We start from the raw sequence: 25626 nt of genomic DNA, 5'->3' as shown, positions 1-25626 counted from the left end.
TTGGATTGAGCAGGGAACTGGCATTTTACAAACCATATATTCACATGCTAGAAGTAGCAGTCACTAGAAAAAGCAAATCAACAACGGTGAGGGCTTATAAAAACAAATCCATGTATTTAGTGTGTTTCTTTGCTACAATGTAAATGTTGGTTTGGGTGTTCTGTCTCTCCTTCAATACTTTTTAAGTAACAGCACTTTGCAGGCACTTTAAAGTCTTTCAGCAAAAAATAATAGTCATTATGTATTGCCAGTAATTTCAGCTGCAATGAAAAAGTGTAAGATAAATGTCTGTAAGGTTGTCAGTATCTTAATAGATAAAACATCACCCTCAGAACCTGGAACAACATCTAAAAAAGCATATTTTAGCTGTTCAATTCAAATGTTTTCTGAAGTGGTGAGTTTTAATTACTGTTGAAAGCAAGTTTGGGTAATTCCTCACGCAAAGATTAGTGAGTATATTTCTCCTTAAGACCAGACTGGCCATGTTACAATGTTTTTGGCTTCACCGCAGGAGCTAACAATCAACAAAACAGAAATAAAAAATGTTATCATTTATAAATTAAACTTAGACAGTGAAATCCACAACAGCTATGCATGCAGGCTTGGGTGGTTTTTTTTCACTGTTTGAAGTATCAAGTAGATGAGAACTGTGAAATGACAAGGTAGGTTAAAAATTACCCAAAAGCAAACCAGTAAAAAAAAGCCAATGATGTGCTTAATCTGTCTTTATCACATCCTACTTTATGCCTTTAGAAAATCTACACTATCCACAAGGCACAGAACAGTGTAGGAATTACTGCAGCTATTTTCAGTGGGTGGGCTTCTGGATGTGGCACTTGGGGACAGGGTTTAGGGGTGATTATGGTAGTGCTTCATTGATGGTTGGACTAAATAATCTTCCAGATTCCTTCAAACCTTGATGATTCTGTGACTTTTCAAAACACAATTAAAAAGTCACTGCTATGAACTAGAAGTCAATTTCTTTCCTGATAATTGTAATTCATAATAGGTGTATGACTTTTGTCTTAGCCTAAACAACATTCCCAGTAAACTGAACCTTTTGGCAGCATATATAAGTATAAGCAGAGACTTCACAGGATACAGAAACTGCACTATGATATAAAGAAAATATTTAAAATTTTGTTCATTGTATCTGAATTCCCCATTCAACTTCTTTTCCAGTGCTCAAGGCACCCTGTACAAAAAAGGCAAACCTGCATGACAAGGAGGAATTTATTTTGCAGGTGTGTCTGTTGCTCCTGTTGCTCACCTGTTTAGGCACCAGTCCCTGGTGGGACAGGACCCTCTCTGCTGTGACTTGCCCTCTGTACCCATGGCTGCCCAGTGGTCAGTGCAACCACAAGACCCACCCACACCAAGCAACCAAGTCTGACTTCCTGAAAGGCCTCATGCATCACCAAACTGGGAAAAGAACATCTCCCAGTTTGTGTGGTCCTTTCCACACATTGCTGTAGTATTTAAATAGAAAACAAATACTGCTAAGGTGAATTTCATTCACATAAAGCAAAACACAAAATTTACGCAATTTATGCCTTTATGTCTGTTTTGTGGTCTCTCATAAATAATAAGCTAGTGCTACTCATTTTTAAGAGTGCTTTTTGTTTTGATGCATTAAAAGTAATTAAAAATACAGATCAACACACTCTGAAAATTTGTAACTCCCAGTTAGTCCTACATTTCATATCTATTCCAAACAACTCTTGGAATTTTCTGTTTGAAAGAGACTAATCCAGTAGCTGAACAGCAGCCTAAGAAAATTCTAAAACTTCAGGATACTTGTCACCAACATTTTTGTTTTAGTTTCCATTTAAAGTGTCCCAAATCTGAATCTAAAAGTTGCCAGCCTGACAACATACAAAAAATAACTTTCTTTAGTGTTTATTTCCAACAAGAGCATTGATATTAATTAAAAACACCAACTTCAAAGTAAAATGACCAGCTAGAAACAACTAACAGCAGTTGTGTTTGTCAAAGAAACTGTGAGCTTCTGAGTCAGCGTATTTTAATGTATATGTGACACCACAGTCACTCTTCCTCACATTATTATAGCACCTAACAGAGCTGTCACCAAACCATACTTGCTAGTTTTGAATGAAGAATGTACATTTAGATATAAAAAATGCACATTAAAAGCACATTCATACACTCAGATATATGCTAAAGATATTAAGCAGATTCTAAAATTATAATAGGGAAAGCAGGGAGATTACAGGGGGATTACAGCATAATTTTCAGCTAATTAATTAGCTGGTTCACTATTTCAGAATAATTCTGCCACTGTGTTCTATTTACAACTGTCAGAACAGGAAGATTATATTTGTTAAGTCAAAGAAGGAAAAGAAGAAATGTGATGGAAGGTTAAAAAAAGGTTTCCAACATTTTCACTATTTATTGACCTACAGTTATTAAATATGTGCTGTAAAATCACTGGAATTGCAATAGAAATAGCTTTGGCACAAAGAAAGCCATTTTGCACATAACATTTTTGATGGCATACACGAGGGTGCTATTGTTACAGTGAAGACTGGAGCTCCAAATTTCTCGCTATGCCTTTAAAAACTGAACAACAACGCTGTCGTGGGGTTTTTCCTAATAAAAAAACTTAATGGAAAAATTTAAAGAAAGATCAAACATAGAAGTATATTCAGCTGCAAATCCAAGTATGCCAAATATATAAAAGACACAACCTTGTATCAATTGATATGTTAAAGCTGTACACACACTAGTGACCTACTTAGCATGTTGTAAGTTGAATGTCTGGCTCTTGCTGCTGTGTACTGGGTTTGTTCAGCCCTGCATTTTATATTTGAGTGTTGATTTTGCAAAGCACTTGCAGTAGCAACCTTGAAATTTCAAATTATTTATGTATTGTTTCAGACTTTGTACTGCTTCTTGGCACATGCTATACCCCAAGAAATATAGTACCTTCACCATGGACTATCATAATTTAAGGCTAAGGAACATTCTCTTGTTTACTTATTTTTTGTTAAGTAGGTTGTAAATCCTCTGTCTTTTTCTTTTTTTTTCCTAGACAGTAATAGCACTTGTTCAATTACAACAAGCCATTTAGTTCTCCCCTGCCTAATGAATTGAAGTAAGAGCTGTGCAACAAAAATGCCAAGAGGAACAGAGATTCAGAATTCTTATGTAGAGAAGCATCTGAAGAAATTTGAGGGTCTAATTTTATTATACACATAATTACCAATTAAATTTATTACAAAGTACAAAATCTGGAATTATCCATAAATGCAGAGTGAGGAAGTTAACCTACTTATTAGTCAGCTGAATCAGGGTACTCTGCAGAGTAATGTACGTAATAGATTTAATTTCTAAAACATTTTCAACCTTTAAAGCAAAATACTGGAAATAAAAACTGGGAAACATACACTCCAAAAGTATTCCCCAAAAATAAAGAGCCACATGGTGAACTCAGCAAAGCCAGATGAATATTTGTTTACTTGAAATCTAATTTCAATTTCTTAATGCTACTTTAACATAATTTCTTCAGTACAACAAAGGTATTGAAAAGTAATCACAGTGGCAGATGCATCCCTCTAGCTATACACTGCAACACAGGCTATGATCAATAGACATTGGTAATTTGGTAAACATTTCACCCATGGAGTCTAAAAGCAAAACCAAATGAAGACAAAATTCAGCTTTTGGCCCACAACAATTATTTCAAGATCGTGCATTCAGCAGGAAAAATGTTCTCAGTATAAGGAAAACATATTCAATATCTCCATCTGAATAATCTGGAAAAAAAATCCTCTAATGGTTTTCTTTAGTATATTCAAGTACAAATATGCTGGGGTTTTTTTTTACTAGAATCCAGAGGATTTTACTGTAATGCTTTGCACACTGTAAAAGAGCACACACATAGACCAGCAAAACTGATGCAGTTGCATTTTCAGTGTAACATGTTCTCTTCTTAACTAAACTCAACCAACTTGAAGTTACATAGGCAAGGTAAGGCAAAGATAAATTGTTACTATTGTAGGGGGATGTTAACTTCACTGTGGATCTAGATTTTTAATAGATATAAAGGATTCTTGCTTACAGTCATTTAACACAACTACTTCTCCTCCAGTATGAAGTTCTGTGTCCCCTTCCTTGACTGTTTTCTTTTCTAGGTATAGAAAGAGGAAGCAAAGGCTCCTATTGCTGACCACAGTTTTTATTACTGTTCTAGGGCAGAAGCCTAAATGGTGGCACTTCATTGCTTTCACCTGAGTAGGAGACAAGAATATTTATACAAACTTCCAAGAACTCCTTCATGAGGAGAACTGCCTGGATAATAGTGCTCCTGAAAGACACAATCCATGAAAATTCCCAACAAACTGATTCAGGCGCAACAGTTTACCTAAAAAGAAATATGTGATCAAAAGGAATTTTAAACAGAAACACATTGAAGGTAGCACAGCACTGGAGAGAATCAAAAGCAACACAGTACATCTACAGTCAATTTCCCAATGGAAGGAAATAATTAAAAGATGAATTTTCAACACCTTGAACAGTCAGAATATATAGGGAAATGTAACTTCCTTGAAACACAAACAGAATAGTAGATAGAAGAAGCAAAAGAAAAAAGTCTGTGTATCATATAAGCTAAAATGCTGGCTAAACTTTGAGCAACTTACTCTGAGTTAATAATAAGGCTGTTTTTACAAATATGAAATCCTCTGTATTTTTTGGAAGACACTGACTAAAGTCTGAAATTCACAAGAAAATTTGGTAAGATTAAAGACTTTCCTATTAAAAAAGACAGTTTGTCCAACTTACTACTCCAGATCTCTAGTCAAAGAGAAGCATGTGGGCAAATCAAGAGAGTTTCCTCAAAGAATACTGCCTACTCCCAAAAGGCCATTTTTTCCCACTGTGGCAAGACTTCAGAGTTAGCTTCATTGAACTAGAGAACCATCAGCAAAGTACATGAGCAACACTGACAACCAGCAGCACCACACCTGGAAGAAAGTAACCCAATCCTGAGTACATTGCAATTGCAATGCACAAAGCAAAGGCAGGCTGCCACCCACAAACCCATGACACACAACACTTGCAGTTGTAGCCACAAAGTTGCAGAGAAATGCAGAGAAATGCAATTGACCAAACTACAATTGACCAAAATACAGCCAGAGCATCCTCGGCCATAAGAAAGGAGTTGAAAACATCCTTTGTGGGCTCTGCTCTGCATTCAAACAGAATGGAAAAAAAGACAAATAGCTAAATTCAACTTTCAAACAGTCTCCCCAAAGATTACAGAAATGCAGTAAGATCTTACACAGAGGAAAACCATGAAGAATTAGTTAGTTTATAAGACAATACTTAAAATTTATTGCAGACAGCACTGACTTAATATTGGTGATGTAAATTCAATGTCAGATAAGCCAGCTGAGTGTCCAAGAGAAGGCTGTTATCCCTTTACTTCCGAGGGAGATTTTTGGATCTGGTTCAACTCCTTTGATGTGCAAATTGGGTTTATACATTGAGTTAAACAAGCCATCCTCCCATATGAGAACCCTATAGCACCATATTTAGGCATGGCTGGTAGAGGATGGCCAAGGACAAGCTGGGATCCAATGGGCTGCACGCATTGGGATTATAGCTAAGCAGTTTTATTGCAGGAGAGGGCAGCTAAAACATAATGCAAAGCATTACATATCATGCCACAGCAAATTCTGAATGAAGAAAGTCTTTTAATTAAAAAAAAACTCCTAGTGGAAACACTTAGTCCTTTAACATTATCATGAAGCATATAGTTGACAAAATAAGGAAAATCCCTCAGTTGATGCTGTAACTAGACACAGTCTGAATAACAAACAGCATCTAAAAGGTAGATAAAAGCCTTCTTCTTTGATTGCAGTTCTCTAATTCCATTTGCTGGGTATCATTTTTGATATTTCATTCTTTAGTAAGCAGCTGGAGGACAGCAATGGCTTCAAAGCTAACAACACTCTAAGAAGTTCAGTGCTTCAGTTGAAATTTCCAGAGTACCCAGCAAATGAAGTGGAGACAAGCAATGAAAAACATGAATGCTCCACTCATTTCCAATAGATACTTGCAATAGTTACAGCAAAGAGAGCACAGATTTCGTATTAGGACAAAAGTAACACTCATCGATATAATTTTTGCTTGTTTACACTGTATTATGACTGTTTCATGCCAGAACATGCTATAGAATGCCTAAATAAAAAGAACAATAAGCAAGTATATGTAATTAGTTCTCTAGGATTAAATTATCTCTCACTATACAGAAGTCGAATTGTTCCAGAAGAGGAAATAGTTTTGACAGAAAAGTTATAAGAATATGCCAACTTTTTTTTAAAATAAAACAGTTCAATTTTTTTACAAAAGCCCTTTAATGATACTAGAAAGCAAAAAGGCAAGGAAAAGATATAACCTTAAAGGTGTAATCCAAAGACAGCCTTCCTGTTACAAGTGCAGAACATTTTCTTAAACTTACCTCTCCTCCATTAACATACTCCATCACAAAACACAAACGATCCTTTGTCTGGAAGGAATATTTCAAGGACTTGAAAAGAAAACAGCAAAATCAAACCAATTATCATCTTATACTAACCCAATGTCTTGCACTTCAACTGTAACAAAATTTTATCTTTCTAAGTAGAAAATTCTGATTTGGCAAGAACCTTATGAGTAATTAAAAGTGTAACTTTATCTGGAGCTTGAGATGAATTAACACAGAAACTTTCAAGTGTTTCTTCATCTCTGCTACATGTCCAATGATATGAAAACATCATGCTTATTACAAGAAAGTATTAAATGGGTACTAAAACACACAATTTCATACAGTACCAGCTATTACACTGACTGTACTTTATGATGTCCATTTCCACAGTGCCCATGAAGAGAGAGATTATCATATTCATTTTCATTTCTCCCAAATGAAATTTTAAAAGTCATCTTAACATCCAGCATGCTTTCATTTCCAAAGCAAGGACTTTCTAGTTTCATATTATGTAATGTTAAGGATGCTAAGTGCCAAATTAATATATTAATTTCCATATCATTTTAAAGTTGCAACAGATGTTATGATCTTAATTAAAAATTTTGATTTATCAATGTTGACTTATCAATGATACCACAGAAAATCTACAGCTGAGGACTTGGCCTAAAAGAAAGGAAATGCAGTAGAACTATATGTGACTAAACTGCATATCTCAATACAAAACTTGCTGAAGAATAACAGAAAGATAAGAAGATACCACTTGTATTATGTGCAGTACCATTGTTGTATTTTTTGATGGGAGGTACTCCTGCTCTTGCTTACCATTACACTCTACTTCAAGAAACATTACAGGACCTCTTTTATCTTTACTGAATTTCCAAGGATATTTTGGCCTGCCAATGTAAATGCAATCCTCTGCTTTCCAAAAAAGTTAAGTTTTTCTAAATAGGAAAGCTTTCATGCTACACTTTAAAATTTTAATTAAAAAAAAAAGAAAATCCCTGGCTCAAAAAGCATGCTCATTATATTTTGAAATATAGGGAAATATATTTTAATATATTCTCGAACAAGCGGTATCAGAATTGCTTCTACAGAAAAAGTCACCTGTAAAGTTAAATCAATTAATTGTAATTTTTCATGAGTCTCAAAATTTTCATCTTTTCTGTCTTTCCCTTCTATTAAATATTAACCATAAGAAGAAAAGGTAGTGGAGTTTGAGTTGTGTGGCTCTGTAAGCTACTTATTTTGAACAAATAAAAAAGTTATTTTATTGTTTTACTGAATTTTTAATTAAATTTTCTTAGTAAAAATACTTACACTTCTGTGAAACTGTGAAATTCAATGAAAATAATGTTTATTTTAGAAGTGCTCATATACAAAAACTGCAAAAAATTGAACAATGGCTACACATTTCTACAATTAAATTTCTTTTCAGTAAGCTTTAGAGTAAAGCTTTACAAATTTATTAGAAATTTTATTTCTGAATTCTTAATTACATAGCCTGATAAAGGATATCATAAGCACCAGATAGCTACTGATTGTTTAGAAATCACCATGAGAAAGAATTCAAAATTTGTAAAATACATTCATAATGGATGTTAAATATTACCTACTAATGCACTTCAAACTAGTTCTCAATACTTACTGTTAAAAAAGGGTGTCTGGTGTTTTTCAATACTCTGCTTTCTGTAAGAGTGTGAGCCACTTCATCCTGTGAAATAAAGAGGAGAAGAAGTAGGTCTGAATTAAGATATAAAATTGTTGTTTAATTCATTATAAGGAAAAGGTCAACACTTTGCAAAAAAAAAAAAAAAAAGAAAGAAAGAGAAAGCTACAGTACAGTTTTGAAAAATGAATGAACCTTCACATTTTTTGAGGAAATACTTGACAAAAATCTGATTTAACATATTTTATTTGGTTTTCTTATTTTCTTGTTTTAAAATGAAATCTTTACACTCAATTCAGAGAAGAAAGAAATTATAATATTGGATTTGATAGCTTAAAAACACAGTCATCATCACAACTTCACAGCTCTGGTATGAATCACCTGAACAATGTATCTACAGAGAGACTAAACCCATGTGCGAGACATGTACACACGGAGTAACTGACAGGCAAATATAAAACCCAGTCTCATCCAGCCAAGTGTTAAGTCAAGTCAGGTTTTCTGGTTTTAAACTTCCACTTGGTTTGGTGTTGGTTTTGTTTTTATCCACCCAAGCTGTCCTCAGGAGCCTAGCAGCAAGCAGTGCTCCTCTGACCAGGATGAGCATCCCTAAGGACATTGGCTCATCCTTGGGAATGGGAGATGTCCACATAACCCTCAACTCATTTCCAGCCACAATTTGGAAAAGAGGCACTTTGGGGAGAGACAGTGACACTCTCTTGTCTGTGACCCTGAACAGGAAAGATCAAAATGAGCTCCATACCAAAGTGAGAGAAGGAAACTGAGCAGTTGCTGTGGATGTTTGCTTCCTGGCAAGCTCATTCATTTTTGTTCCCCGCTCCCTCCATGGGCCAGCCCTGGGGTGGGCACCATGCAGGGGCAAAGAAGGAGCCTGGGGGTGCCATCAAGGCTCCATGGGCACGGGGGCATGGCTGTCACAGCACCAGCTGTGCACAGAGCAGAGCTGGGCACGGTGAGGGGACCAGCACAGCGGGCAGAGCTCGCCCTGAGCTACAACACCAGCAGCTCCTGAGGGCTAGGGAGAAAAAGCACAGAACTGATCCCCCTAAGGGAATACACAGAATTTTATACAATTCTGCATGTAACACATGTTGTGGATCCCCCTCCCCAGGCTGCCAGGGGCCAAGCCTGAAAGGCCCAGGAGCCACTGGGAGGGTGCAGCCATTTTCTGTAGCGCTAAGCAACCGCTGAGATTTATGATACACTGAGCTAAAGACTACCCTGGTGTGACTCAAACTTCTACTGTAAACCTACAGAAGTAAATATATTTAGTCAGAGTACATGTTATTATTGCCACAAATAATACCAATATAACATTATTGTACTACACACATGCTTATCAGACTATGCTCTGAAGATAAGGTATTATTAAACTGGAAAGTAAACACAGATGTCAGAAGTTTTAAATTAGACTTTAAAAATTGTCAAAATAGGAAGTTGAACAACAACAACAGAGTCAGTGGTAACAAATTATGATGCCATTTAGCTGAACAGTAGTGCAATATTGAGTACACTACAACAATATACAGGGGGATACACTAAAACTAAAAACCACACTTCAAGGAGAAAAACAAGCACAAAAGGTTCATTTATTTATTTATTTATTTATTTATTTTTAAACCTCTGTGGTTCACCAGATATATGGCATAAAAAGCTGGCAATGGCCAGTTTTTCTGGAATTGCTTCAGGAGTTTGTAATATTGGTAGTAATTTCCTTGTAAGTGTAGTATTAATCTGTCAGATAAACAGGATAAACAGATTTAGTCTGAACTGGGCAGATGCTATACAGCTGTCAATGCACCACTTTTCTGCTTCATACTATGCTTAGGGCTTTTATAGGGCTACTTTTTGCACAGGCAGGTAGCAATAGGACAAGAGGGAATAGTCTAAAACTAAAAGGAGAGAGATTTAGATTAAATGCTAAGGAGAAATTCTTTACAGAGAGAGTGGTCAGACACTGGAAACAGGCTGCCCAGAGCAACTGTGGATGTCCCATCCCTGGAGGTGTTCACGGCCAGGTTGGATGGGGTTTTCAGGAACCTGGAATAGTGGAATGTGTCCCTGCCCACAGCAGGGGGATTGGAACAAGATGATCTTTTAGGTGCCTTCCAACCAAAGCCTTTCTGTGATTCTAGAGTGTCTATTATATCACTTACACACTGAATTGGGACTGCAGATTTATTTTACCTAGTGACCCTGTCCTAAGCACTGATCTCCAGAGCTAAATGCTATTGATAAATCCCCATAGTATGTTCACAGCCTGACTGGGCTAAATTAAAATTCAATCTCTTATTTCTTCAAAATTTCTCTACCTTTATACATACTTCTATGAACAAGATTTTTTTGCTCACCTTAGACAAAGTTTCCCAATAATCAGCTTTAATCAATTCTAATAAGTCAGTGATATTGTTGCAGGCAACAAAGTAATTAGAAAACCCCCAAAATTTAAAAATCTGTTTGGTATTGGTACAAAGAAACAAGTTGAAATGCTCTGAAGGCTGGAAGGATACAAGCCAGCAGCTGCAGAAAAGGAGCTCACAAGATCTCCTGCGGATCCCCAGATGCCAGGGGTGAGCAGAGCACTGGTCAAGGATGTCAGGCTGGAGACAGAGGCTCAACATGCAGCAACCAGACAGGCTCTGAGACCCACAGGGCAAACCACAGAGATTGCTGCCAGGTCTTACAAGGAGGGCCACTGAGGGCTCCTTCCCATGCAGAATCAGGGGAGGGCAGCAGCAATGCCCTCTGTTCTTCCTGTACCTCCTGACTATGAAGAAGAAAAGGGCACTCTTTGCTGCTGTTAGCCCAAACCATGCACATGCTGACCAGGCTGCCACTGCACACAAGACAGCTGCTGAGGGCACACAGAACTCATAGGTCAGCCTCTTCACTGCTGAAGACATAAATTTACATCTCTCCCTCTGTAACAGGGCTAGTTATAATGACACTCAAGGAAATATAATTGTCTTTGAGATCTCCACTCCTCTGCCAAATTTAATTGCAACTGATCTACACATTCTAAAGCTATTAGAAAGAGCATGACAGACAATGAACATAGACTGCAAAACACCTGTAAGCCTTGTTTTCATAGGTCAATAGAAAAACCATACAATTCTAAAGGATATTTTAATATTTAATGTATATAAAATAGTGTTTACCCATTCACATTCAGTTTTTATGCATACTGATATTGTTAACTTCAAGCATTCAAAAATATCAGTCAGACCCACATTCCTCGAAATATCCTCATTAAATAATTGGGATTATTTTTAATTGTGTCTCGTGTTGATATATGTATGTAGGTTTCTTGCTTTCAACTTCTGTGGAAGTGGGATTCAAAACTTCAGAATTGCTAGAAATAAAGCTCAGAGTAGATGATCTAAATTTTAGCTTGAGTGACATTATGACCATGCACAAGAGCCAGTGACACTAATCAAGTTTAAGTGATTGGACAATGCCAGTTTAAACCACAACTTCAGCCATCAGCTTCAGACTTTTCCTATTTCTCAAAAACTGAAAAAATGGAATTGTTAGTCCCATGCATAGCAATCTTATACAACACAGAAACAGAGCAGAAAACAGAGCACAGGCCCATTCAATTAATGTGTTTATCTGAATAAACCTGCAACTGACTTAGGAAAAAAAGTGAAGTATCCAATATGCCCCACAATGCACTTTTTGTTGTATAAACTCAGATTGCACTATCTTGCTGCCCAGTAAAGTCTCTCAGTGTTTTAGCACATTCTAGATTATAAAACAGGGAAAAGGCATGCAAAATGGTTATACGTATTTTTTTTTTGCATTCTTGTTTTCTGAAGATACACACATACTTCTATCAAACTAAGTTTAGCCTCAAAAATCAATACACCTTAGGTATGAAAGAGTGATTATTCCATTCTTTAAAATGACCCAATAGTAAAAATAGAAACTTTCTTACCTTTGCAATGATTACTTCTTTTTTCAAAATCTTCATAGCATAATATTTGCCACTAGCCTTCTCTCGGACCAGGATAACTTTGCCAAACGTGCCTTTGCCCAGTAGTTTTAAGTAATCAAAATCATTCATTGTCTGTAAGAAACAAAGAACAAGGATTAGCAAGACTCAGATTATCCAGTTCCAATATATAACCAAACCCTGTTACCGATAAAATAGAAACAGTTGACAAAAATAGGCCCAATTCTGTGATAAAGTTTGTAATCACAGAATTGTTTAGGTTTAGAAAGACCCTTAAGACCATCCAGTCCTGCTGCTAACCAAACACTACCAAGTCTGCCACTAAACCAGGTCCCTAAAGGCCACATCTACATGTCTTCTAAATAGCTACAGGGATAGTGACTCTGCCACTTCCCTGGGCAGCCCGTTTCAATGCTTGACAACTCTTTCAATGAATAAATTTTTCCTAATATCTACTCTAAAACCTCTTCTGAAGCAACTTGAGGCCACTTTCTTTCATTCTTCTTACTTGGGAAAAGAGATCAATCCGCCTCCTCTTGCTATACCCTCCCTTCAGGCAGTTGTGGAGAACAGTGAGGTCCCCTCTGAGACTCTTTCTCAAGGCTAAGCATCCCCAGCTCCCTCAGCTGCTCCTCATAAGACTTTGCCCTGGACACTTTACCAGCTCTGTTGCCCCTCTCTGGACACACTACAGCATTGATCAGATCACTGAACCTTTCCCCCTGGATTATGGGGGTTTCATTCTGCTTCCCCTCCCTGTCTTCCAGTTTGGGGAGGGGCTGAGTGCCCAGAGAACACTGCTCTTGCTGCTTTTCACCCAGGCAACGAAGGCAGCTAGCTGCTGTCATTAAATCAGCAGGATAAATCATTCAGTAGTATTAATATAATGCTCAAAAGCCAAGTACTGCACACACTTTTCTTTTTATAAAGCACACACAGGACAAAGTCCTAGCCTAAAGCAGCGTTTCAAGAATGCACCACATTTAAGAAGGTTCATGAACTCCTGCATTACCAGGGACACACAAACATGGTGTATCAGTAGGTTTTGCATAACACCAACCACTGCACTGGTGGCATTTTTAAAACATACACAATCCTAACTGAAATGTTGTACCTGTAAGACTTTACAGCAGCCTTTCCATTACAATTAGACTTTTTAAAATTTCAGTAAAGATTACAATTACATGGTATTTACATTAATCAATCTGGCTCTGAAAAGGAGGAGGTGGCAAGTTTTCATCTTTCCTGTGACTCTGTTACTGCATTAGTTTTGCAGGTTAAACACAGTACATCCAAGATACTTGTCTGTCCATCAACAGACAACTGAGTCTCGTAGGTTTATCAGCTCAACTGGCATGCCACACATGGTAAGAGTATGACCAGATGATCTCAGATCCCAAAGCAGTATAGCCACATTCTGGAGCCCAAAGTTTTAGTCAATAATCCTCTTACTTTTACAAGTTCATTTCACACCCAGTTCAGAAGCATCAGCTCCATGGTCTATGCAGATGCAAAGATGAGGATGTAGAGAAAAAACAGAACAATACTGAGAACACAGTAACTGCACAAGGCTGCCTTGAATTGACAGCAGAATTTACTTGGCCAATCACTGGGTGCTTCTACAGCACATGTTTCATTGTGCTGTGTTAGTGGCTTGGTTGCAGCACCACAAAACCATTTTGTTTTGAGTTTTGCAACTGGAGAAAAGCAGCTACAAATTCTGAAAGGAAATACCCTCACCTATTCTTGTTATAGCACTGGCCTGCAGCATCAATGACCTTTCTTCCTTTGTAAAAAGCATACCTCAAAACATTTTTAAAGAGTAATTATACTCTGAGTCTCAGTATTGCTAAGTTAAATGTACTTAATCCCGCTTTGTGAGTGAAAAAGATCATCCCTTATCTTTCATCTTCTCAGTGCCTCTTTCTATCTCTAGTCGTGGCCTCAGGCAGTTGTGTTGAATACTGCTCTTCTGGATAAACTTCTACTTGTAGTTTCCACAAGAGAATTAGTACTTTCCTTATCTCTACCAGAAATACCTCTTAACACTGCCTACATATTTCACACACATTCCAGGTGTAGAGGCATTGGGCATATCCCTGGTGTGTGACAGCAAATAGCGGCAGCAAAATATATTCACTTGGGTGAGAGAAAAAAGGGCAAAATCACCTTCTGAAATTATTTATTCCTTTAAGCTCAAGTGCATGATACTGTGGATCTGAATTTGCTGTTGACAAACTCTGAAAGCAATTTATGCAGTTGTTCACTCAGAGTCAGTTTGCAATGTGCTCACATACGAGGCTGAAGTTGCATCAACCACATCAATGTGCAATTCCTCAGCTTTTAAGTGTTCAACCTGCAACTTCAAAGCTGCAAAAGGTCTTCAATACTGCATTTAACACCTGGATACCTGGGTGTTTCAAAGCTTCATTAAGAAGGTGCTTCCCATATATCAACTCTAGCTGTATCAATAGGAATTAAATCTTTTTTCCATCTAACTGTTGATTGGTAGCTTCTAAGCCAACTAACCTTGATGCTCACACAAACATTTTGCAGTGACAGATCTTGCTTTGCTGCTCAAACCACCTCACATCAGGAGGAACAAAACTGCATTTATCCCAGCAAGAAATATGGGTAACAGAGATTTCAAAGGCTCAGTAAAATTTTTACCTAAAGCAAATTTTTTTTACACAACTGAATGTAAAGTTAAAGTTTATTACTACAGACAAATCCTTGAAGAGTCAATTTTTCCAAAACCTACTCTAATGTGTGATAACCCGCAGTGCATGATGTAGTATGTGAAGCTGTGATCACAACACTGTGTGGCTCCTTGTTTTCAATCAACTAAAGGTAAGATTTCTCAATGATCACTTTCAGGTCAGTACTTTGAGAAGTCAGGTTACCTACTCCATGGTTCTGTGACAACCATCAAGCAGAAAACAATTGCCTTTGAGCAAAAGCAGTGAATATTGACAAAAACCCATGAAAAATTAAAAATGCATTCAAAACACAATTCAAGCAGAAGAAGAGTAATTCAGGGCAGAATCCTCCAGTCATAAGCTACTGTGCTGCCTGAAAAACAATGGCTGACAGCTTTATTGATAGAAAATATTGAGCTGTGACTGAGAAACTGTGAGTTAAGTGACTGTAACAACCCATCCCTTTAACAGTCACAAATCTATGAGATCACATGCAGCCTTGGAGGAGTAACTTCTCCAGCACTTCTGATTTTCTCTAAGACATTGGAATTAGAGAGTGACCATCAGAGTCTGAATAAAACCAGGTCAGAAAAACTGCCCTTTGCCCACACACAGAAGGAGGATCTTGGCTCAACTGATCACAGACATGGATTTGACACTAAGGGCAGCAAGTCAGTCAAACTGAAAGACTGTTTTGCCCAAAATTTGCTTACATAATGTTCAGCAAAGCAGTCATGAATCTAGATGCAAGCTCAGTGAAAACAAGTTAAAAATATATGTGTATTTATAAGAGAAAGGTAATAGGTTTGCAAGATTTTGAGCCATGGCTTAACAGCACATTATGGCGGTAGTGTTAGTTCTAAGAATAAAGTCTCCTGATGCTCTCATTCCTTAGAAGCTTAGCAGAAGGCTTAGAGATGATACGCAGTGCAGGGTAACTCAAAAAGTCTGCCAAAGAACACAAGACCTTGGGAGATAAAAACACAGATGCCATAGCAAGGGGTGTACTGAAAACTGGTGGAAAAATGGAAATACTTCCTAAACCTGAAGGAAGATGGTAACTCTGGAGGCTCCTGTAAGATTGGATTCTTTCTCCTTCATGATTTTCCCTAGTTTTTCATTCCTACTGTACTCCAAGTTTTGAATCTTTTCTTCATTACATTGCTTTTAGGCTTCCTCTGAAAAATCTGTTCTTTATTCATCCTGCATCCTGCAAATCAAATTTGTAAACAAAGAAAAAGCAATGAAGCCACAGGAGACTGATCTAACCAAAAAAACATGATGTTCAGCTTTCTATAAAACCTTTTTACTCCCCTAAGGAAATATCTGTTGGCCATCCAAACACACCATCCCCTATGGATGATCTGCTCAAAAAATACACCCTAATGTAGGTGTTGAAAATTCCTTCCAAAGAAACTAACTTTTTTCTTAAATTCCTGATGTGCACAATTATTAGGAGTTTACATCTGATTTCATCAGGGGAAAAACTCTAAGAAGTAATAGTACAGCCAAAAAGTAAAAGTAGTTTGCTAAGAAATTTGAGTATTGCAAATGTTAGTGATGTGTAAAACTTGAATTGCACATTGACACCATTTTAAAAAATTGGGGAAGAGGTGCTTCTGGTTCTTCCAGCTAATCTAAGCAGGGATGTAGCTGTCATGTTTATTCAAATCAAGTTTCACATCCTAAAGGCTGTTTTCTTTTCGCTACCTTTTCAGAGAAGAACAGGCCCAACTCCTCTCTGTCTTGTCTCTTAATCTGATTATGCTCTTCTACTCATATGTATACCATCTGGTGCATGCACAAGGAAAATTCACTGGGCTTAGATGTAAAATCAGGTGACAAAACAAGCTTTTGTCAAAAAAGGACACATTGTGTAAAAATCCCTGAAAGGAAAGAAATCCAATACAAAAAAAAAAAATCAATAAAAATGCATTAATTCATTATAACTGAAATGGTTCTGATTACATTAACAACTATGAAAGCTTAAACAACAGCTTTTCAGAGACATTTCTACAAAACAGAAACAGTTTTTAAAAGACCTATTTTTCACAATCCAATCAAGTTGGAAGCATTGGCAATTCCCTGTCATAATGGTCACTTCACATTTTTTATTCCAAAAACTTCTGAGCATCTTTCACTAACATCTTCCAACAGAAAGAAATCTGCTGTGGGACTCTGAGTTTTGGCTCTATTATTTCTATTTTCTTTTCTTTTTTTTACTTTATTACCTTTTTATTTATCTTTTTTTCCTAGTTCTGTTATTTTGCTCTGTTATTAGATGCTGAATATCAACATTCTTCATTTCACCTTTGTTTTGTAGAGTTTGCTTTTTGCTGCCAAAGCCATTAAATATTTGCTTTTGGTTGCCAAAGCCATTAAATTTTCCATAGCCCTGCCCATACACTGTCCCAGCATATTATTTCAGCACTTCTTAAAGCACAAGTGGCAAGACAGAAACAAAACTGATCCTCCTACCCCTGTTTCCACAACCCCTTTTGCTGAATGGGAAAACACACTGCACTGTGAACAAGGAGAGCACATTCCAGATAAACTACTTGTATCAGCATTCATTTTGACACCTGGAAAACGAGTGTTGTTACACGGTGCTTTTGTACTCCACTAAGAGGATACACAGGCTTGGAACAGTGCTCAGATCTTTAACAGAGCAGCCCCAAATCCCTTCCACATAATCACACTGCCTCTCACAAGGCTGACACATCTTAAACACTGCCTCTGTCTTGCTGCCACTTATATTTTACCCTGGAGCACAGCCATTAAATATCCATGCCATCAGGCTAAAGGTTTAAAGTCAGCCTAACAATATATATTCAGAGCATTGTTACAGCTGTATATAATTGATTTTAACTTTTTCTATAGCAGACAAACGTTAGAAATTTGCATACAATGAAATTGCATAAAAAGAACTCTGTTTGACAGCAAACTCAAGTTCTTAAAAATTAGGACATGATAGAACTAAAGTTACCTATGGCATCTTTTTTATATTCTGAAGGGTATAGCTCTCAGCCCTGACTTTTCTATGGCTCTTGCTTCATGCATCACAACAAACAAAACACACTCTATTAGTAAATAGAGAAATATTCACCATTTCTTGTATTGTTCATCACTCAAAGTTATATTAGCTATAATATACAGTTAGCTATTAGCTAACTGTATATTAGCTATAATTACAGTTATATTAGCTATAAGACTGTTTTGCTCTGTCAGCAGATTTATACTTAGTTTTCTACAGGTTTCACTTCTAGCTAGAAAAAGTAAATCCAGTCCTATGTAAACTGGTTATTATTTTTTCATGCAATTTCAGTCAATTTCTTGAGTCATGTCAACTCTGTATAATAAATGAGAGATATGAGTTTGAGTAGTCCATACAGGACAAAATGGAGACACATGAGCAAACTTTGAGTGGCATCAGTTCTTTAAAACATGCTCTTGGCTGTGTGCTTAACCTGTTGACTCTGGAGATGCAACCACAAGTATGTTATAGGCAGCAATGTACATGTTCCTACTAACACCAAAAGCTGTAAAGGATCACAGAAAAATGAAATGCTGTTTTCTCTTACTTCATTGAAAACTAAAGCAAAGTTATTTCCCAAGTTAGCAAAACCCAAGGTCATTAAAAGCCAGATCCTGCTAGCCTTTCTCATGCAAATCACCTAATTTGTTCTGGGTATTATTTGCATGAGAAAAGAAGCAAAAGTACTTGTCTAAAGAAAATATTTTATTACCATACTTCTAAAATAGCAAACAAACAAAAGCATAAAAAAATAGTCAAACAATAAGAAGAATGTTAGCATGTGCCTGAATGGCTGAACTTTGTTTTTCAGAAGTGCCATATCACCTTAACCAATAAACGAAACTAGAGCAGTTCAGCTTTATTGAAATAAATAAGTACTTTGATCTTACATTACACTGAAATTTATGATGAAATACTATTCCCTGCATATTGCTTTACCCAACTAGACCATTCTCAAAAGTTATTTTTTAAGGTCATTACCTTTCTTTTATGATGGGTTGTTGAAGCATCCATCTCTTCTTCTCCTATATTGTCTATCTGAGAAGTTGGACTACAGTTCATCCTCTCCTCTTCTTGCCTCTGAAGTCTGTCTGCTACAGCCTGGATTGCTTCTGTCCATTCTTCCCTATCATGAACAAGCCAACACCTCTGTTAGAAACTCATAGAATATATTGCATAGTTCATAAAGTTTTTCACGTGTTACATTGCTTCAATGTTCAATTCTTAGGTTACACAGCAGAAGACTCATATTAATCAGTCACCTGAATTTCCTTCCAAATCCTGTGTTTTCTTAAATGGGGTGAAGTTGACCAGAAAGGCTCACTATATGGGTAACTTCAAGAATTAGCAGCTTCTGATTCTGTAAGTATTAGTGGAAGCTTGAAAACACTTGTTCCAGGTATAATACACCTGTGAGCACAAGATGTCATCTCTTATGCAATAGTATCTATCATCTCATAAGAGTAACTTGCTATTTTAGGAGGGTTTTTCGTATTCCCCCTCCCTTCAAGACACTTTCAGAGGAAAAGAAAATAGGATTTATTAAACCATATCATATGTTCAAGTCTTTGTCTCTCTCCTCTTAAAACTCAACTTACAGGCTTTTTTGCAAATTTCCCTCAAAAAAGGCACTTAAAGATTCTACATTCCTACAAGTATCCTGAAAACCTGTGGCTGCACTGAGGGGCAGGCCCAGGGCATGGTTTCTGTGGAGGGATAAGCAGGGCCAGCAGAGCAGCACAGACAAACCAGGCAGCCCTTGAGCAGGTCACAGCCCCACACCAAGCACGCTACCTGCTGCCTCTTGCTCAGCCAGAAAGGAATATGGGATTTTTTTGTGGTATTTACTCCTGAGTGCAGTGTGAGCTACTACACTGCACAAAAAAAGACAAGGTGGAGACATGGTACCAAGGTAGAATAAAAAAAACCTCAAAGTGAAACAACAGAAAAAGCAAAGTTGTTGGTTATTTACTGATACAAAAAATGATAGCCAGATGATAGTACTGGTCTCAAAAGGACAGATGTCCACAGCAGGAAGATGCCATGCATCTAACAGTAGACAGAGTATGGAAAATTTGAGGGCATTATCCCATAGCTCCTACAGGCATTAAAAACTTTTTGGTGCATTAAAAAAGTTAATTCTTAAGCATTTGTGAATGTTTACTGAAACAAGAAAAACTAATAAGCCAACATAAAATAAATTATAATAAGCATGCTGCTTTCTGTGCCAAAAGAAAGGAGCACATTAGGAGGAGTAAGACAGCAAGGCTGGAAATATTTCAATCCAGGCTTTGGAAGTTCAAAATTTAACACTTCAGAGACATATCATGACATAGTTTTGGCTTATTTGAACACACTCATCCCACCTACTCGCAGGCAACTCTTCTTACTCTAGTTATGAGCTCAGATAATATTTTACAGAAGCTGACTTAAAAATCTTTAACTAACTGCTCAGAATGTCACAGTTCCAAGTGCTGATTGCTGTGCAGGCCCAGCAGAGACTCTGCTGCAGCTTCTGCACAAGGATTATGAAAAGGAAAACAAGAATAAAACCCTCACCGTTCCTCTGGAGTGTCTACATGGAACGTCCTCTCTATGACAGTGGTCCACTGAAGACATCTGATAATGAATGTGTTCGGCTTTGGTCGTTCTGTTTTCATTAGCTGACATTCTAGACAAATACATGACATTGCCTCTTTTATACATTGCCAGTTAATGGGTGAAAAGCAAGTAAAATCACTTAGATGAAATTCATTCAGCTTATGCATTCCTATTCAGGATCTATCCAGCCCACGAGGAAATACAGAACAGCAATACAACCACAGGTTTGAACAAAAGGCAGTAGGTAACAATAAAGCAGGTGAACAAAGCAGTCAGAGGAATCGATGGAACTTGTATCATTGTCCATGTAAAAGTGCCATCTCCATTTGTTAACTTGGTCTGTGTTATGAGGCTAAGAAGAATATTAGATCCTGCATTGCTATAGCATGCCAAGGAAACAGCAGTAGCCACTGGCATATTTTTCCATCTGCACCCAGCAGGAGGAATATGACATTTTCCCTTCAATGGTAACCATGTTACAATTACTGATAGTACTGTCACTTCAGGGTAAGGTTTATTGTAAAATAGCCTAAGAAAATTCAGATGTTTAAATTAGTCTGATTATTAAATATAGAACAACCCCACACACACCACCAGTGGGGCTGCCCCAGGAAATCATCTAATTCTCTTTGTGCCCTAGGGCAGAATCAGATCTACCTATGCTATTTCACATAAATATTTTTCTACACTCTTTCAAAAATCCCCAAAAAGTACTAATTTCAACACCCCTGTAAGCAAACTATTCTATCCAACTATAAAGAAATTAACTATTTTTATTGGTGTAAGACTTTTCCTAGGATTAAATGCAACTGTTCCTATAATTTCAGCATACTGTTTCTTGTCCTTTTGATTAAATTACTTCACCTTTCCAGCAGTTGTCCCTTTTAGACATTTGAACACTGCTTTATTTCTCTTCAGTCTTCTTTAAGTCAGTTCAATCCATGCATCCCTCACCAGCTGTGCTTTCAGATCAGAGATCTTCCTTGTTCCACAACTCCAGACACATTTCAGACCACCTATTACTCCTTTGTGGCAAGACCACAATGCTAGCAATTCAGGCAATGGTTTGGTGTTGCTGTGTATCAGTTCTAAGATGCTGTACCAAACATTACAGCTGCAAAACTCTGACAAACTAAAACTCCTTATTCATGCAAATACATTTAAACATTTTTGAGAAGCTAAGGTTACTCTGTCAAAAGTGTTACTCATTTTCCTGCAGCTACCACAACGTAGACACAAACCATCACATCTCATGTCTGGAATATTATCACTTGTTCAAAGCTGATCCAGATCAAATGTGTGTGTGTGATCTAAAATGATTCATCAGGTTCACAAATCAATCAATAATGATATGGTAAATGAATTCCTTTCACCTACAATCTGCTGTAACTTCTTTTTGATATAGTTACCACCTACCAGTTGACCCACACCTTTTACTTATGCAGCTTACTATTCTTTATTCCAGTTAATGTCAACGCTTTGCAGAAGTCATATGACATGTACCACTTAACAAGGCATGCTTTCCTTTCACAGAAATAAATTATTTTGGCTTGACATATTTTCTCTTGACAAATTCAGGATCCTGAAACCTCAACTATCATCTACTGCAATTTTTTTTTATTTGAAAAAACAAAGAAGTGTGGAAGTGGATATGTCTATCAATAGTATTTTTTTCTGCAGCTTAGCAGAACACCTCAGAAGCTTGACAGACACAGGTATGAGAAACAAAAGGAGTGAATATTGTCCTGTGCACATGTGCATTCTTTGATGAGCAAACTTATATATTCACCATACATCTATAAATTATTATGTAATTTATATATAGAGACTGCTCACTGTCAGTAACAGAGATGACGTTCCATTTAACAAACATTTCATTAAAAATGAGGAACAGTAGTTCACCCTCATTGCTTACACATGCTCTGCTAGGTCTTGGATGGAATGAGAACCATCCTCAACATGAAGAAAGATCTACAGCAGGATGGACACAGGAAGAGGGAGTTTAACACAAAAGTTGGAAGGGAAACAAGGCAGACAGAAGCACGATGAAGTAGAGCTGCTTAGGGTACCGAACCAGGGTTGTAGCCCAGTGCAATTATCCATGAGATCAAAAAATCCCTGTCCTCAGGGGGATGGGTGAAGTCCAGCTACGATCACAGTGACAGTGGAGGGAAGGTTAACAGGCTTTTTTTTTTTTAACTCCCTCAGCTGAAGTTCCAAGGAACATGTGGGGCTACCTTCCTAGCAGAAGAGACTAGAAGCATTGTCTGCTCTAAGATTATCTCATCTTACTCCTGACAAAACCATCCTCTCATCTTTAATCCTATCACACTTCAATCATGTAGGCTGAAATTTTCTTTACTGGGTGTCTGCCTAAAGCTGCACACTGCTGGAAAATGCTGCTTTTTGGAGAAGAGACTTAAAACTTGGCAAATCAAGACCTTTGATATCCTTTTAGTATTCCTATGAAAATGTAAGGCATCTGGCCACACTACATGTGGGAGGGATAAGAGTGCAGTGGGAGGAAGGTAAAAAATTACAGTAACAATTACTAAAGCATAAAATCATTAAAAGTCTAGGCATTGAGTATAATCCAGAGACTACAGCTATCTACTGCCTCTCCACATGCTAAATTGAAAGCATTTCACTTATATTCATAATGCCTTACCCTCTTCTTCAGACAGTATGACAAAGAAAGTACGTCACTGAGGCAAAATGCAATAGAGAAAGATGGCATACAGCAAGTTATTTACAGGAGAGCTGTTATGAACAAAAGACTAGGAAATAAAGGGAGGAAAGTGGTAATAGGACAGGAAAAATACTGGAACCTATATGAGAAAGAAAAGTATGGGGATAGCTAGAATATAGCCAGACAAGAGTACCTAGTTTAGAGGAGCGAAGGTGAAAAAAGCTGTCAGAGAGAAACATGAGCTGACTGTGTTAGGACATTCTGAAGGAAAAAAGGTACAGAGACAAACCTGCAGAAAAATCTGTACCAATCAGAAAGCACATCCTCTCCAATGCCTCTGATGAAACTGAAGATTTTGAATCCCACTATATATTTTCTCTTTGTCAATATACAAAATATGAATACATTTAAATTACATTATTTAAGTTTTCCAACTCATGTATAAAAAATTGAACAAATAGAATTACATCTGCTTATGTCCAAATGCTATGTATAATATGATCTTCACCTATATATGTATAAAATATTATATATATAGTATAGCATATGTAATATATGTTATATACAGGATATAAGATATAGTTACATATTATAGTCATAGTATATAATATATATTATATAATAGACATATAGTATATATAATATACTATAAAAATAATAAATATATACATTGGTATGTACTTCAAGTAAATCTGTATCTAATATACTACTTACATTAAATTTTTTAAGTCAACCCTCAAAGTGATTATGCACATTATTAACAAGAACAAAATATTTATTAACACTATAGATAATAATAAAACATTACTACAAAAAAATCTGATTTTTCAGATTTTTAGATGAATAATTAAATCAATAAAAGGTACTAAAAACCTTAAGAATTGAAAATGGTACTGAAAACAAAAAAACCTCCAGACAAATAACCCCCAAGAATGCCATTTCACTATCACTGGAGGAAATTATTGGAAAATAAAATTTAGGAAAACTTAATTAGTTTTGGTAATATTCTGTTAGAAGTGGCTAAAGATTTGATTTCCTTGTAGAAGGTTAAAATTGAATATATTCATATCCATCCCTTATGAAGCAAAAAGGGTTTCAGAAAGAAGTGGAGGACCAGTGTATTCCCAAAAGAGGTGTACTACCCATTCTTCTCAAGTAGGTAAAAATAACTTCAGTCTGCTGATATTTAGTAGCCCCACATGCTTCATGTGCTGCTGTACACAAATGTATGGGCTGAACAGTATTCCTGCCCTGACTGCAACATGAATAAAAATTAATCTGTGAATATTTCACCTACTACTAGAGGAAAGAAAGCTATTAAGATGAATAAGTGCTGTAATACACAGTTACTGCTAATTACCAAAATATTTTTCTACTAATTAGTGGAAAAAGCATAGTAGTTTAAGACTGAGTGAATAGTTTGGAAAATACAAAAGCACAGAAGAAAGAGTGAAACTGGCTACTGAGAGCTGGCTCCGAATGCTCGAGTGATAGTTGGGTCATTACCAAGAGTAGAGAACATTCTACCATAATGTCTTCAAGTTTGCTACTATACATAAACATATGTAATTAAAGGACTGAATCTCAACTCAAAACAGTTGGAAGTCTAAATTATCATTCAAAAAGATGAGTAAGCCAGTAAACAGACAGACTCAACTTTGTGTTCTTGTATGCTAGCCATCTACAACTTGGAATTACACATTTTATTCCTAAAGCTTTCTGTCTTCCTGGGATGAAACCTCAGTCATGAGAACTTTTCCTTTAATATTAGAGAGGAGGAAATACCTTGGGGGAGAACACTTGCTCAAAGCAGCAAAATACAAAAACAGTAAAACAGGGAATGACAACTCTGTTCCAACAAGTGCATAGCACTCCTTTGGCCATTTTTGGATGTATACCGAAAATGGAAAAAAAAAATCAGAACAGTAAAAAGAAATGCAATGGATGTTTCTCAATTATTGAAATTATCCTTTTAAAAAACAAAACAAAGTCAGGTACATACCAGAGGTTAACTTTTGTCTTCATATCAACAACCAACCTGACAATTCTAAAATGCTAGACTATCTTTTTCAAATAACTGCTACTGTCTAAATTAAGTAGTTATGCTAGTTAAACTCTCCTGAGCAACACTAACTACAAACTGTATTTCAAAACGTTCTGTTTACTTTACACCATTCTGAACCACAGATGACAAAGTTTGCTTGAAGCTGTAATTACTCTGCAAAGCTGGGAAGCCAATTAGAGGGCCTGAAACCTGCCAGTTCCAAAAAAAAAAAAAAAAAAGCACAGATCATCTGTTCAGATTTTATTAAAAAGTTTAAAGTTTGAATTCTATAACTTTAACTGTATAATCACCAGCATTCTTTTCCTAAATGCAGTCATTCAACATTAAAAAAAATAGAACACTAATGCCATTTTATTATTTCATATATGAAAGGTTTCAACTTCAGCAGAATGTGTTGATATGGCTA

The 25626-nt window shown here is 36.7% G+C and overlaps 1 protein-coding gene across 2 annotated transcripts in view; it reads right to left on the bottom strand.

Moving 5' to 3' along the window:
• The window catches only part of AKT3 (AKT serine/threonine kinase 3), a 152509-nt gene that overhangs the window by 41269 nt on the left and 85614 nt on the right, over positions 1–25626 (bottom strand). For both annotated transcript variants that reach the window (XM_077175771.1, XM_054629394.2), the window contains exons 4-8: positions 20425–20536; positions 18847–18991; positions 12115–12246; positions 8136–8201; positions 6485–6553 (exon numbers count right to left, since the gene is read on the bottom strand). In XM_077175771.1, coding sequence (XP_077031886.1) covers positions 6485–6553; positions 8136–8201; positions 12115–12246; positions 18847–18991; positions 20425–20536 — 524 coding nt within the window. The remainder of the gene's footprint in view (positions 1–6484; positions 6554–8135; positions 8202–12114; positions 12247–18846; positions 18992–20424; positions 20537–25626) is intronic.

This window comes from Agelaius phoeniceus, chromosome 3 (assembly GCF_051311805.1).
Source record: "Agelaius phoeniceus isolate bAgePho1 chromosome 3, bAgePho1.hap1, whole genome shotgun sequence".
In the NCBI taxonomy this organism is placed as follows: Eukaryota; Metazoa; Chordata; class Aves; order Passeriformes; family Icteridae; genus Agelaius; species Agelaius phoeniceus.
The sequence above is the reverse complement of the archived record's forward strand: the minus strand, read 5'-3'. Positions and strand labels throughout refer to the sequence as shown.